Here is a 16,250-nt window from a genome sequence, read left to right as displayed (position 1 = left end):
ACGGATCAGAACGAAAACATTGAATTTCCTTATGGTAAAATGATTGTAAAACTCCACTTTAGACCCACCAAAACCTCTCTACATATATAATATTAGTATTATATATTTTTATAAACATAATACAAATAAATTTAAATAGGGTTATGGACCATCAACATCTCGACCCTAACCGCTATGTCTCATAGTGGGTAATGGACTACCCGGCTATTATGGATCCCCGACCATGTACGGTTCGGGGATAGGAGGTATATTTCGTAACCTAACTAAACTAAACTAAAATCGGTGGCTAAAAATACAGTAAGTGAGGTTGTAGCCAATGCTATGACCAGAAGGGCGTCACCAGATGCAGAGCATCAAGAAAGCTCGGGGTTTATGATGTTGTCTCGAAGACCAAAAAAGAGACCTCCGGGTATAAGGCGCAGGCTTGCTTCTAAAAAGCGGAGGTTAACAGTTAAAAGAAACTCAGTAAGTCAAAGACGTGGTACAGTGAGGAGGTCTGGACCAAAAACGACAAAAATACTCTGAAGTATTTTCTAAAAGAAGAGTGCAACATGGCTCTTTTACACCGCATGTCCTCTGAAGCTGTAAAGACAGAGCTCGATCTTTTCACGCCCCCCTTAACCCAACATTCAAATAGAGAGGTCCAGTTATGTGGAGATAACCCCACTCTCTGCCATTACAGACAACGGTCCCATAGAATTGTTCATACCAGGCCACGGTGACAACTATCTGGACTTCAACAACACCTTGGTGCATTTGCGTCTAAAAGTGACCAAAAGAGATGGTACTAATAATGCAGGAGATGCCAAAGTGAGATGACCCAAGATGGCCGTCCGTTCTTTAGCTGTAGCCCCAACTAGGCTTCTCAAGAGGGGCAGGTTTCTTTTTAAACGCAGAGACATAGCTGTTACTTTTTAGGAATGTACGCAGCCGGCCACTCCCATGAGGAGCAGGCTGGTTCGTAGCCTCAGGTGTTCTGGAATATTGGCTTTTAAATCCACGATTAAATAAGAAAATGGCGCTTTGTTAGCGTCCTCATAGCTCTCCATAAAGTAGGATTTCCTTCCCGGGTACATCTGCTGAGCTAGAATGCTAATTTGCAGTTTGTCTCTAGGATTTTTGAACAAAACCATGTAATTGGCGTTCAAGCTAATGCTACAACTATTTTTACCTTGGTGAAACACATTCTGCACCAAGTAAAGCACGGACAGGTTCCTATGATGAGTATATTGGGTAAAAGCTCGTGCAATTTCGGGATGTTCGCTACCTGCAAATAGCATATCGTCCAAAACCAGCAGATTGTTTTTATGAGGAGGGAGAAGTTCATCATCAGACAGGGATTCAGGTTTTCCTTCAACAAACGTGATTTTTATTGTCTTCAATAATTCATCATACAGAGGTTGATAACATGAATAACACCACACAACATTATCAGGCTTTTGAGATAACACATGTTCAGAATTCTCTCAAAATACTTTTTACAAAGCAAGTTTTACCACTATTTGATGGGCCTGCGATTTAGGCCGAAAATGGCAGTTGCAAACGGGGGTCAAAATCAGCTACAGCAGTCATTATATCTTAAGCTTTAAGACACACTGGGGGGGCTTGTAGCATAAGTCAGTAGCCAAAGGGCAATGTGGTCCCGTCAGACAATAGCAGTCTCTTGTCATAGACTACCCTGAATCTTTTAGTTAGTGGGGTGTTCCTTAGATGGAAGCCCTTTTTATCCCTAACAATTTTTTTGTAGGAGCTCAAAATCTCCAAGTCACTATTCCTGTTGTTTATGAAACCCTCGACCAAGCGTGTGATTGATTCCAAGTTTACACGCGGGGCATTTTCATAGTTTTGAGTCACGCCTTTGGCTTTCAACACCACGTGATTGTCTTTAGTCCTAAAAGCATAGCTTTCGGGTCCACATGAGGACCATTCTGTGATATGGTCACCCTCTTCGAGTTCACTCGTTAAACCACCCAGATAGTCGCCAAGTGGGGGGTTCCAATCACGCATCAAAGAAGAAAGGGTCTCTCTGATCTCCGAACAGCCAGCAAGGCTCACAATACGTGCAATCTACCTTGGCCGAATAACATAGCCATGTACGTGGTCATTTGATTCCAGCCTTGGTTGTAGTGGTGTAATACGACTCGGAAAAACGCCGCCTTTGGATCCACATTTGTTGCATAATGCCCCCTGTCAGTTGGATAGGTAAAAATGTTGTCTGTCCCACTTCCACCTGTTTCCTCAGCCACCACGATTCTAGCCTCGCCCTGATCCTCTTCCTCCCTGCCCGGCCCGGGGATAGCTTGTCCGGCCTGGCTTGTGCTGAGGGTCGTATCCGCCGATACCTGACAACCTGTATCCTCCTCTGTCAAAGTTGCTTCTTCTGGTATGATGGAACAGCTCGGCCTTGGCTCACTTAAAACGCTAAAAGCCGCTGCTGGTGATGATAAACCTACATCCTCTTCTGGTCCTGCTACATTGCTTGTGCTAGCAATGGCTGCACTTGAACTGCATTTGAAAAAGGAATCTAATTTAACTAATTTGATACCTCCTCTCCTCCTTTCTCATTTTTGATCCTTGCTCTTTTGGTCTCCACTTTTGTGTTGATACATTGCTGATTTTTAAATCCGTAATTTTCTATTCTCGACATTCTCTCTTTATTTTTCTTTTGCCCGTTGTCTCTTGACAGCTAGCTCAACTGTTGCTTTAAACGATGACAGAAACAACAACGCTTTGGAGAGTATTTTTGCACAATGAATCCCAGAATGCATTTCATTATTTTAACATGGTATTGATTTATTTAGAAAATAAATTAGATGTATTGTCATCAATACACTAAAATATCATGCTGACATGTAGTGACAAAAAAACATGTTGTTGGTGAAACGCCACTGGGTGGTATACAGAAGATTTGGTAAAATACCAAGTCCATATTATGGCAAGAACAGCTCAAATAAACCATTTGTTATAGAATTTTAGTTAGTCCAACATAATGCTAGAGCTTTGCTTTCAGCACCATGGAGTGAATCCTTACCACCGCTGCACCTGGCTATCAGCCACAGGAGCCTCGTCTGGCAGCTAATTCACCTTCATTTACTGCCTTTTTAAAAACATAGCTGATATGGCTGACTTGCTTAAACAAATGTGGTTTCTACTGACTCCTTGTGGATTTGTGTAAGTCGATAAGAACCGCCTAGTTAAATTAAGGTTAAATAACAAAATATGTACATGCTAAAATCGCCACTGTAAAGCACACAGGGTGTTCACTCCTTAGGCCCACCTTCCTTTCTGAATCAGACTCCAGCTTCATATCTGGGGTGGAACATCTACTTCTGAATGTACCACGGTTAGATTCATAATGACATCTCAGATTGAACTCTTTGCAAACAGCAACAGTCTCGTTACAAAGAAGACATACTGGTTTGATATTGGAGAAGTACGATGAATATGGGTGATCAAATCCAACAGGTGTAGGTAGACCTTACAGTGAAATACTTACTTACAAGCCCTTAATTAACCAACAATGCAGTTTTAAGAAGAAAAATAATAAATAAAAGTAACAAATGATTAAAGAGCAGTAAAATAACAATAGCGAGGCTATATGCAGGGGGTACTGGTACAGAGTCAATGTGCCGGGGCACTTGACCGTCATTCCCAGTCAAGATAATATGTACATGTAGGTGGCGTTATTAAAGTGACTATGCATAGATAATAACAGAGAGTAGCAGCAGCATAAAATAAAGGGGGGGGGGGGCAATACAAATAGTCTGGGTCGCCATTTGATTAGCTGTTCAGGAGTCTTATGACTTGGGGTTGAAGCTGTTTAGAAGCCTCTTGGACCTAGACTGCTTGCCGTGCGGTAGCAGAGAGAACAGTCTATGACTAGGGTGGCTGGAGTATGTGGTGGAAAATCGTCTTAGAAATATAACACTTACAAGAACTTGTGAATTCAATAAAGGCTTTTAATACGATATGAGTCCATCCCACATGCAAATGAAGTTACTTTCCTCAGTCCATCTGCCACCATTACCTTTTAGTTTAAGCTTCCTGTTTGTTCACGCCCAATAACGCCCATATCTGCTTTCGGTTAGGTTATAATGGTGGCGGGACCCTTTCATGTCCTAAAAGTAATATATGTCCAGCTGTCCTATGGGCCTGTGTCTTTGGCCTTTGTACTTGTGTTTAGCTTGGTGTGCTCTTTGGTATGTTGCCCTTATTAGGACTAGTATATTGTGTGTCCCTCTGACATTGGTATGTATTATTATTACTGGGTTCGGGTTAAATATCAACATTTAGACATGACAACTCACTACGGAGTTACTGGGTTATTACAGGCTGGCTAAACCGCTCGCTTCGCCTGCGCGCACCCCGCTAAATCGGGAGTTAATGTCATGTATGCTGAGAAAACATAGGAACAATAATTACATTGACAGGATGTAGAGATGATGTAATCTCGTGTATTTGTTGCTTCTGGGCAAAACAACATGCCAATGATTACATTAAGTTAATGTACATGACTACATTAGCTGAGGTCATAATTACATTTGTTACATCTGGACATACTAATTACAAGAGTAAGCGGAGAGAAAATGGTAGCAAAAAATGACCAACATATGAAACATGGAGTATACAAACATTAGCTATATTTGGATCAAAACAGACGGACAATTTTGGGCGAAATAAAGTCATTGATGGATGGACCTGCAAAGCCAGCGTGAAATTCCCATTTAACCGGTAGATGTTGGCTTTTTTCAATGCAGGATTCTACATGCAGGAGTTAGTCGGTAGCGTGGTGTGTCTGGTTTTGGGTAGGGAAATATGGCGAAGCCGAAGTGCTGTTCGAGTCTGGTGGCTCCAAGTTGAGTAAAATTGGTAAGAATGAATTGAATGGAAGACGGAGACGACGAAAAATGGAGCAAACAGGCCAAAAGTTGTAAATGAACATGGGTTTCTTATGGAGTGCATTTGAGGTCAGGAAGATGGTAAAGGAGGCATTAGGAAAGGTAGAGTCAGTCAGAGTGACCAGTAGTGGTTTTGATTTCATGCGTCTCAGAAGAGCAGAAGGAGAGAGCATTGTTTTTTGGAGCAGGGCACCGATAAAATGTGTTATATCTGGAGTTTCGTTGGAAGAGTGAAGAGTGTCTGCCTACTCATGTGATGCTGCGATATGTAAGATACGCAGTGAGAGCGATTGTGAATAAACCACTGCAGTTATGAAATTGATAAAATAATGGCCATGTTTCAAGTGTGGACCGACGGAATATTTTTGGTATTTATTAGGATCCCCATTTAACCACTGCAAAAGTATCAAAATTGTTCACTTCTCTCATTGACTTCTCAAACCCATGCTTGGTCCGCTTCACAAGCGTTCTCTGAAGTCTCGCGTTGTTTGCGTCTCTTGGGTTTAGAAGCTGGTAGTGGGGGAACAGGAAATTCCACGCAGGCGCACATCATTCTTCACAACAAAGGACACGCCAGAATTGTGCAGTCGAGACCAACTTCTGTGTACGTTTCAAATGTATTACTACTGGTATGTAATAGCACGTTTTAATATCTTAAGAACCCGTCATAACATGCTAGGTAACAAATACGTCAAGTTATTATCACGTCTGGTAGAGAAAAAAAAATGTGCCAAACCGCGTGAGTGAACGTGATCACTTTTTTAATTTTTAAATTTTTACAATTGACATAGATACTCTGGGTTTGTCTGAGTGGATGTATCTCGTCAAGGTAATCTCATTAAGGATCAAATAATTTGAGATTTCTGGGTTCGTTTTTGGTTTTGTGTAACGTTAAAATTCACGAGCTGGTAAAATGGCGGCTCCCTCTCGGTCTGCATCAACGGACTTCAGTGCAGGCAGTGAGGGTGCAGCAGAGAGACACCATTTTACGGTTGCACTACTGTTTTGGAGATAAATGTAATGATTATCAGTTTTCTACACGTGTACTAATATTGAGACATTCAGTTGTTTCTGTCTGTCTATAAATGTTACTATGGTGTGAACGGAAATAATATAGTTTTTTGATTGGAATAATACAGGGAAGACCAGGTTATTCAGGAAAATAGTACATAGTGCTGCCTAAAACATACTGCAACCTTGTACTAAATGGTTTTTGAGTCATTTATGTCAATTCAGAAATCTACTATAGATTAAGTTCTGTAGCCTAATATAAAGTGTATACTTTGTCTAATGTGAATGAACTCGTGTTTTGTTGTCAATGCTTAGCTACCAGATCTGTTGAAATGAGATCAGTGCTTGAATTGGACAGGAGCTCACTGGAGCTGAGTACCAGCACCTCAAATTTCTACCGCTTGAGCTCATGTTCCTCTTATAGAGAATAAAGTGCCAGAACTGTCAAGAGTAACTTTTGTATCCTTTCCTATTTATTACTACTGGCCGACTCAGATTAAGCCTGAGGCTGGTAACATCAACAGTGAGGACAAACCCAGCCTGCCTCTTATTGGGAATTTTCCAGTAAATGTGTGCACATTATACATCTTAGAGTAGTCAGCAGAATAAGTGCACTCTCTATGTATGTCTAGGTCATTAGGCACCATTAAACATGCACCTGTCTTGAGAGTGGGTGTGTCTGTTTATTGTTGTACCATTGCTATGGCTTCATGTTTACTGTTGCTATGGTTATGCCAGGAATGGAATCTATGCCCTACATGCACCTGTCTTGGGAGTGTGCATATCTGTCTATTTTTGTACCATTGCTATGAATGGAATCTATGCCCTAATGTGAAACCAAGCTAAAGTTAGTGCAAGGCAAAAAGATAATGGTGGCTAAATGGCCGAGGGGATGAACCATTAACATAAAGAGGAGTTACGTAAAGGAGGAAAACTATAACAAGTGTATGCCAAGGCTGGAAAGACACTTGCTTCATGAACCAGCTCGGGTTCTATTACTTTGTAATAAAGTATTTTTGAACTCACAGGCTCCGGTATTTCCACGACACTCTCCTTCCACACTGAGTCCAAACCTACAGTCACTGGGTCCTGATTGTGACAGTGGAGCCCAGTTTGCTCTGCAGGATCCAGAGATGGCATCAGTGAAGCTGGAAGACTGCAGTCAAACAGTGGAACTGAATGCCAACATTAAAGATGAAGAAGTGGAGGAGAAGATTGGGACATCTGTTTCTCATGGTAAGAGCAGGTTCTATCTAACTAAGTTTGTTGTTCATTCCAACTTCCCACTGTGTATGAAAAGTTGCAGTAGAACTGTTTCATGATGAACTGTTTCAATGAGAAGGTAGATGTTATTTCATGCTACTGACTAGGGATACACAATATATCGGTGAACATATCAGGTGTCTAGGTTAACGCTGATGTGCAAAACCGGTGTCAAAGCTGACGTAAATACCTACCTATATAACGTAGGTACAGGACGTAATGAACTCGCGTAAACTTTTGCGACACAGCATTCCCATCCTAGCCCACCATGTCTGCTGTGTGTTGACTTCAAATTCTGGGGTGTGAACTACGTTTCTATGTAAGCGTTGATAGACATGGTAATGGCTTCATAGTATTGGAGAAAAGCTGAAAAAAACTGACCCTCCGTTACATCGTGACGTGTCATGCTGTAACGAACAGCATGCATAAAGCAACTATTTATGTCTTACAATCTCTCTCCACCAGGTGTAGCACTTCTCTCATCGTTTTAAAAACAAGAAATGGACAGTGACGGGGGTAAGGAGAGGATACCTAGTCATTTTTTGCGTCATCATTGCATGCGATCAGCATTCTCAAAGGCGCTGTTTACTTCTAAGATCACTTTAGCACTGCCCTAAAAACCCTATTAAAATTCGACACAAACCTTCAAATAGGAATCTAATAAAACATTTATATAAACTCTTTATCGTGTTTTATTGACATTTGAGGCGATAAGTTGGACAGATTGAGTGGGGAAAAAAGCAATTTTCCCACACAACATCTCTCCTTCTCACTATCACGCATTAGTTTAGCTTCCCCACCTGCCATTTAAAAAAAGACCCCACAGGGCTCATTGCCTGCTTGAATTATGCAAGAAACGGGCAGTGTTTACGTCATGTAATTGATAATGTTGGAAAGGGGAGAAATTGTGCTTTACAATGGTATTGACATTACAGTTGATCTGGAAGTATTACGCTTTTGGGGCGCTAAAATAAGGGTAATTGTACGGACCAAGGCGATGTACGAGTTTACGTGAGTTTACGTTAGCACCAATACAACCAGCCTGAAAACAATAGCTAGGTTGCCACTTGTTGTTCGCCTATTGAAATTGAATTTCAGTTCATGAAAATAAACAGTTAGCCAGCTACTTTAGCCTGTTGCCCAAAGCTTCCGTTATAAGCAGCCAACTAGCTTCATCTGGCTAGTGAGGCTCGACCGGACCGGGTTATGTGTTGTGAAGCTAGCCACAATAAGGATTGGCACAAAAGTGGAATTTGCTGTTTTCAAAATAAAGGTATGTCATTGATAGTGATGCAAATGATTACAAATAGTAGAATTATGCCCTACCTTTACTTTGAAGGCTAACTGCAAATTCCACTATTGTGGCTAATCCTTATTGTTGCTAGTTTCACATAGATGGGTCCAACCACCATTAATCAAATAAGAACCGTCTTATAAATTAGGGCTATTTTAGATAATGATACCTAGCTATATAGTTAGCTACCTGACTATAGCTACTGAAACAGATTATGTCGGTTTGCAAAGTTTTTGGGGAAGAACATTGTTTGCATCCATGAGTTAGCTAGCTTTTTTTATGACCAACATCAGAGCATACGTATTGATGAATCGTTGACATATGAAATTCGAGTGATTGTGTAATCAATGTGTAATAACTACGTAAAAAAAATATGAACGCGTAAAATTATTATGTGACGGCCAGTCATATTCAGGTCCTGATTGGTCAACAAGCTTGTTTTTTGACACGCAAAGACCCAAACGGCTTCCATAGAAATCCTGGTTGAGAATGAAACGACGGAACAAATGAACAGCACAGCAAGTAAGTGAGGAAATAGGTTTTGATTATGTTTTACTGGTAATGGGGACATATGGAAATGCCAACAAAATAACTTTTTGGTGTGTTATTTAACTAACTAACAAATTCTTATTTACAATGATGGCCTACCTCGGCCAAACCCGGATGACGATGGGCCAGTTGTGCGCCGCCCAATCATGGCCGGATGTGATACAGCCAGGATTTGAACCGGGGACTGTAGTGACGCCTCTTGCACTGAGATGCTGTGCCTTAGACTGCTGCGTCCATGTGTGTGTTTGTGTGTGTGTTAACTATTTAACTGTACTAAAATGCATAAAAGGCCGCAAAAAATGTCAATATCGGGTATCGGTAGCTGTTTTTTTTGTCAAGGAAAATATCGGAATGGGCAAAAAATGTCATAGCGGTGCATCACTACTACTGACACTTGCATGGTTTGACACCAGTATTGCCAGCATTTGTTTTATTAACTGGACTGTCTGGAGTGTTCAGAGAGGAGACTAAAGAAGTGAAGTGGACAAACTGCCAGTGTTTTAAAGTTCTATGAAATGAGTCTGTGTCGTTACTAACCTTTGTGATAGTGAGTGGAGGAAAGGTTGCTGGATTGAATCCCCGAGCTGACAAGGTAAAAATGTTATTCTGCCCCTGAGCAAGGCAGTTAAGCCACTTATCCTTGGGCACCGAAGACGTGAATGTCGATTATGGCAGCCCCCCCCCCCCCCCTCCACCTCTTTGATTCAGAGGGGTTGGGTTAAATGTGGAAGACACATTTTAGTTGAAATCATTCAGTTGTACAACTGACTAGGTATCCCCTCTCCCATTCAGAAAGTATTTAGACCCCTTGACTTTTCCCACGTTTTGTTACGTTACAGCCTCATTCTAAAAAATAATTAAATAAATAAAAGAGAGTTTTTATTTATTTTTTATTTTTTTGTGTGAAAGCGAGTGATTGTTATCAACTATTTTACAATTCACATAGCTAGAATCTTTTGGTTTGTCTGAATAAATGTACATAATTTCCTCAATGTAGTTTTAATAAAGAATACAAGTATTTGAGCTTTCTGAGTTTGTTTAGCATGTTATTGGTTTTGTGTAAAATTCACGAGCTGGTAAAATGGAGCTCTGTCTGCTCCAACGGACTTCAGTGCTGGTGCAGAGAGACCATTTCATGGTCACACTCCAGTTTTGAAGCTTAATGTAATGATCATCAGTTTTCTACATGTGTACTAATAGTCAGACACCTTCAGTTGCTTCTATCTTTATCTATAAATGTTACTATGGTGTGAACGGGAAACACAATTGGTTTTTGATTAAAATAATACAGTGAAGACCAGGTTAACTAAACTTGTACTAAATGTGTTTTTGCCATTTATGTGAATTGGGGAAATCTACTTTAGTTTAAGTGCACTTAGTTTGTGTAGACTAATTTTAAAGTGTGTACTTTGTGATATGAATGAATTAGTGTTTTGTTGTCAATGCTTAGCTACCTGATCCATTGAAATGAGATCAGTGCTTGACTTGGACAGGAGCTCACTGGAGCAGAGAACCGGCACCTCAAATGTCTACTGTTTGAGCTCATGTTCCTGTCAAGGCTTTGGGTAACTGGTGAAAAGGAGTCAGACGCAGGAGAGTTGAGATGCGTGGACAAGGTATTTAATACACGACAAAACACCGGTATAGAAACAATACAACGGTCCGTGAAATATACCGGTACCACGAATAAACTGGCGTTCATACAAAGCCCGGCAACAAAATACCAGCCATCAAGCAGTATGTATGTGGAAAACAGAGGGTTAAATACTGAATCTGTAATGGGGGAATTGAAACCAGGTGTGAAAAAAACAAAGACAAAACAAATGGAAAATGAAAAGTGGATTGGCAATGGCTAGAATACCGGTGACGCTGACCGCCGAGCGCCGCCCGAACAAGAAGGACTGACTTCGGTGGAAGTCATGACAGTACCCCCCCTTGAGCCGCGCGCCGACACCGGCCTCGGGGACGACCCGGATGGAGACGGTGGAACTCCTGCAGCATCGACGGGTCCAATACGTCCTCCACCGGCACCCAGGATCTCTCCTCCGGACCTTACCCCTCACACTCCACGAGGTACTGAAGGCCCCTCGCTAGTCGCCTCCGAGTCCAGTATGGCCCGAGTCCAGTATGGCCCGAACTGCATACGCCGGGTCCCCCTCGATGTCCAAAGGGGGCGGAGGAACCTCACGCACCTCAGACTCCTGGAGTGGACCAGCCACCACCGGCCTGAGTAGAGACACATGGAACGAGGGGTTAATATGGTAATCGGGGGGGAAGCTGTAACCTGTAACAAACCTTGTTCAGTCTCCTCAGGACTTTGAATGGCCCCACAAACCGCGGGCCCAGCTTCCGGCAGGGCAGGTGGAGGGGCAGGTGGAGGGTCGAGAGCCCCGGTGTGCCGTGGCGGTCTGCGCCAGTCCTCTGACGCCTCCCGGCCCACTGAAGGTGCACATGAGCGGTGTCCCATGTCTCCTCCGAGCGCCTAAACCAATCGTCCACCGCAGGAGCCTCGATCTGGCACTGATGCCTAGGTGCCAGAACCGGCTGGTACCCCAGTACGCACTGGAAGGGGGAGAGGTTAGTGGATGGGCAATCTCTGGCCAAGGTGTGAACGCCGCCCACTCCCCCGGCCGGTCCTGGCAATAGGACCGCAGAAACCTACCCACATCCTGGTTCACTCTCTCCACCTGACCGTTACTCTTGGGGTGAAAACCTGAGGTAAGGCTGACCGAGACCCCCAGACGTTCGATGAACGCCCTCCAGACCCTTGATGTGAACTGGGGACCTCGATCAGATACTATGTCCTCAGTGCATCTGCCTTAGCGTTCTAGGAACCTGGTCTGTAGGACAGGGTGAAAACAAAACGGGTAAAGAACATGGCCCACCTTGCCTGGCGAGGGTTCAGTCTCCTCGCCGCCCGGATGTACTCCAGATTGCGGTGGTCAGTCCAGATGAGAAAAGGGTGTTTAGCCCTCTCAAGCCAATGTCTCCACGCCTTCAAGGTCTTGACGACGGTCCCCCACGTCATAGTTTCGCTCCACCGGGCTGAGCTTCTTCGAAAAGAAGGCACAGGGGCGGCGCTTTGGTGGCATACCTGAGCGCTGAGAGCGCACGGGTCCTAACCCAGTCTCGGACCTGCGTCCACCTCAACTATGAACGCCAAAGAGGGATCCGGATGCGCCAGCACGGGAGCCGAGGTAAACAGCCGTGAACAAAAGCCCTGTCCGCCTCAGCCGACCCCTTCAGCAGTGAGGTCATGGCAGCTGCTACCTGACCAAAGCCCCGGATAAACCTCCGGTAGTAGTTGGCAAACCCTAGAAACCGCTGCACTTTCTTTACCGTGGTGGGAGTCAGACAATTACGGGAAGTGCTGCGTCTATCGGGAGATTTATCGCACAATTCCCCCCCCCCCGTCGATGGGGTGGTAATTGAGTCAAATCGGTATATTCAGAGGGGATGCGCACGGTGGAGACCTGGTCTAGGCTTTCCACTGTAGTAGCACCGATGGAAACCCCTACTCACCTGGGTTGACACGAGAGTGTCCCGACGGACGTCCTCGCGCCTGCTGCCTCTACTCCCAGAGGAACCTCCCCAGCACCAACCGGCAGGGTGCCCTCACAGATGGTGCATGGAATGGCCCCGCCTCCGGTCGCCCTAAGTGCAGCACCTCCCAGCTCCATGGGCGGTGGTGCTGGGGGATGGAATTGACAGACCCCGATCTGGATGTCCGCGGTTATCCAGCCGGATGGACAGGTCCACCAGCTGGTTGAATGTGAGAGTGGTGTCCCTGCAGGCCAACTCCCGACGGACGTCCTCGCGCAGACTGCACCGGTAGTGATCGATCAGGGCCCTGTCATTCCATCACAAACTCGTGTGCGCTCCTCGTCCCCTGCCTCAGGTGTACGAGACGTTCACCCGCCGCTCTACCCTCAGGCGGGTGGTCAAAGACTGCCCGGAAGCAGCGGGTGAAATCCCGAAGTGGTCCAACAAGCTTCTTCTTCCCCCACATAAGGCGTTGGCCCACTCCAGGGCCTTCCCTGAGAGGCAGGAGACGAGAGCGATACTTAGCCCGGCAACAAAATACCAGCCATCAGATACAGCCATCAACATAGAACTAACACACACACATACATGTGGAAAACAGAGGGTTGATTACTGAACATGTAATGGATCGGCGATGACTAGAAGACCGGTGACGTCGACAGCCGAGCGTCGCCCGAACAAGGAGAGGGATCGACTTCGACGGAAGTCGTGGCAGTTCCTCTTATAGAATATTAGCTCAACAGTATTGTGGAGCTCCTGTGCCTAAATATAAACAGTACCAGCACCCATTTCAGTCCAAGTCAAGCACTGAATTAGATAATTGAACATATAATATATTTTTAGAGAGTAAAGAAAGTGCCAGAACTGTCAAGACAATAACATTTGTTTCTGTTTCTCATTGTTACTACAGGACTAGAATTAAGTCTGAGGCCAGTAACATCAACAGTAATGACAAACCCAGCCTGCCTCTCTCCTTCCACACTGAGTCCAACCCCACAGTCACTGGGTCCTGATTGTGACAGTGGAGCCCAGTTTGCACTGCAGGATCCAGAGATGGCATCAGTGAAGGTGGAAGACTGCAGTCAAACACTGGAGCTGAATGTCAACATTAAAGATGAAGAAGAGGAGGAGAAGATTGGGAAATCTGTTAATCATGGTAAGAGCAGGTTCTAAGTTTGTTGTTCATTCCAACTTCCCACTGTGTATGAAACGTTGCAGTAGAGCTGTTTCATGATGAACTGTTTCAATGAGAAGGTAGATGTTATTTCCTACTACTGAGATGTGCATGGTTTGACACCGGTATTGCCAGCATTTTTTTTTATTAACTGAGCTGTCTGGAGTGATCAGAGAGTAGACTAAAGAAGTGAAGTAGACCAACTGCCAGTGTTTTAAAGTTCTATGAAGTGAGTCTGTGTAGTTACTAACTCTTGTGATAGTGAGTGGAGGATGATATGAAATTAGTCTGTGTCGTTTCTAACCCTTGTTATAGTGAGTGGAGGATGACAAGCCCCTTTTTTTAGCTTTCATCTGTTACCCACTTTTAGAATAGTTGTATTCCCCTGTATTGTACAGGCTACTGATATGAATAGATATGTCACCCGGTACAGACAGAAGAGGACCGGCCACCCCTTTGAGCCTGGTTCCTCTCTGTTTCCTCCAAGGTTCCTGCTTTCTAGGGAGTTTTTCGTGGCCATTGTGCTTCTACATCTGCATTGCTTGCTCTTTGGGTATTTTGGGTTGGTTTCTGTAAAGAACTTTGTTACAACTTGTGTAAAAAGAGCTTCATGAAATACATTTGATATACATGTATATCACACCAATTGACTGGTTGTTCTGATATTGTTCACACAGGAGACCATGTTGAGACATTCTCTACATCCAGAGAGCATCAGCAGGAAGATCACATAGCAAAGAGGTCTCACCACTGCACACATTGTGAGGAGATTTTCCCATTTCTATCAAAGCTAAAAATACACCTAAAAATACACACAGGAGAAAAGCTTTACTCCTGCTCTGAATGTAGAAAATGCTTCAAAACATCAACTAAACTAAAAGTTCATCAGAGAACACACACAGGAGAGAAGCCTTACTCCTGCTCTGAATGTGGAAAATGCTTCAAAACGTCAACTGCGCTAAAAGTTCATCATGGAACACACAGAGCAGAGAAGCCTTTCTCCTGCTCTGACTGTGGAAAGAGTTTCTCTCATCGGGGCACCTTAAAACAACATGAACATATACACACAGGAAAGAAGCCTTACTCCTGCTCTGACTGCGGGGCGAGTTTCTCTCATCGTAACGCCTTAAAACGTCACGAACATATGCACACAGGAGAGAAGCCTTACTCCTGCTCTGACTGTGGAAGGAGTTTCTCTCAACTGGGCCACCTAAAAAGACACGAGCGTTTACACGCAGGAGAGAAGCCTTACTCCTGCTCTGACTGTGGATCAAGTTTTTCGCAACGGGGCACCTTAAAACACCATGAACGTATACACAAAGGAGAGAAGCCTTACTCCTGCTCTGACTGTGGGGCGAGTTTCTCTCGACTGGGCACTTTAAAAAAACATGAACGTATACACACAGGAGAGAAGCCTTACTTCTGCTCTGACTGTGGAAAGAGTTTCTCTCAACTGGGTACCTTAAAACAACATGAACGTATACACATAGGAGAGAAGCCTTACTCCTGCTCTTACTGTGGAAAGAGTTTCTCTCGACCGTGCACCTTACAAAAACATGAACGTATACACACGGGAGAGAAGCCTTACTCCTGCTATGACTGTGGTGCGAGTTTCTCTCGTCCGGACACCTTAAAACAACATGATTGTATACACACAGGAGAGAAGCCTTACTCCTGCTCTGACTGTGTAAAATGCTTCAAAACATCAACTGACCTAAAAGTTCACCAGAGAACACACACAGGAGAGAAGCCTTACTCCTGCTCTGACTGTGGAAAAAGTTTCTGTCAACTGGGCAACTTAAAACAACATGAACGTATACACACAGGAGAGAAGCCTTACTCCTGCTCTGACTGTGGAAAGAGTTTCTGTCAACTGGGTGCCTTAAAACAACATGAACGTATACACACAGGAGAGAAGCCTTACTCCTGCTCTGACTGTGGAAAGAATTTCTCTCACCTGGGCACCTTAAAACAGCATGAACGTATACACAAAGGAGAGAAGCCTTACTCCTGCTCTGACTTTGAAAAGAGTTTCTCTCAGGAGTAAGAGAAGCCTTACTCCTTTTCTGACTGTGGGGCAAGTTTCTCTCGTCCGGACACCTTAAAATGACCTGAACATACACACACAGGAGAGAAGCCTTACTCCTGCTCTGACTGTGGAAAAAGTTTCTGTCAACTGGGCAACTTAAAACTACATGAACGTATACACACAGGAGAGAAGCCTTACTCCTGCTCCGACTGTGGAAAGTGTTTCTCTTGAATGTGCCATTTAAAAAGACACCAAAGGAAACACGAGAGGAGCCTTACCACTGATCTGACTGTAGGAAATGTTAAAACACCAGCTGAGCTTTAAGGTCATTCGAGAAAAGACAAAGGAGAGAAGCCTTATTTCCGCTCTCAATGTGGCAAGAGTTTTTCCCAATTGGGCAATGTAAAAACACACCAACGGATACACACTTCAGAGAAGCCTTATCACTGCACTGACTGTGGGAAGAGGCTCTACAGATTGGGTCATTTA

General features: G+C 44.0%; 1 protein-coding gene across 1 annotated transcript; it reads left to right on the top strand.

Annotated features, from left to right (window-relative positions):
- Nucleotides 1-5,431: 5,431 nt before the first annotated feature.
- LOC139372847 (zinc finger protein 345-like) lies at nucleotides 5,432-15,858 on the top strand. The gene is made up of 4 exons (XM_071112683.1): nucleotides 5,432-5,527; nucleotides 6,938-7,145; nucleotides 13,469-13,714; nucleotides 14,410-15,858. The coding sequence occupies exons 2-4, from the start codon at nucleotides 7,043-7,045 to the stop codon at nucleotides 15,777-15,779; spliced, it is 1,719 nt and encodes a 572-aa protein (XP_070968784.1). The 5' UTR covers nucleotides 5,432-5,527; nucleotides 6,938-7,042; the 3' UTR covers nucleotides 15,780-15,858.
- The last annotated feature ends 392 nt before the right edge of the window (nucleotides 15,859-16,250 follow it).

This window comes from Oncorhynchus clarkii, chromosome 18 (assembly GCF_045791955.1).
Source record: "Oncorhynchus clarkii lewisi isolate Uvic-CL-2024 chromosome 18, UVic_Ocla_1.0, whole genome shotgun sequence".
NCBI lineage: Eukaryota > Metazoa > Chordata > Actinopteri > Salmoniformes > Salmonidae > Oncorhynchus > Oncorhynchus clarkii.
Note: the sequence above shows the minus strand (reverse complement) of the source record. Positions and strands in the feature narration are given on the sequence as shown.

Excerpts from the sequence above, each read along its gene's own strand:
- LOC139372847 (XM_071112683.1), top strand. The coding sequence starts at position 7,043 with ATGGCATCAGTGAAGCTGGAAGACTGCAGTCAAACAGTGGAACTGAAT. Across the intron at positions 7,146-13,468 it reads TGGGACATCTGTTTCTCATG|GACTAGAATTAAGTCTGAGG; the intron begins GTAAGAGCAGGT and ends TTGTTACTACAG. Across the intron at positions 13,715-14,409 it reads TGGGAAATCTGTTAATCATG|GAGACCATGTTGAGACATTC; the intron begins GTAAGAGCAGGT and ends TTGTTCACACAG.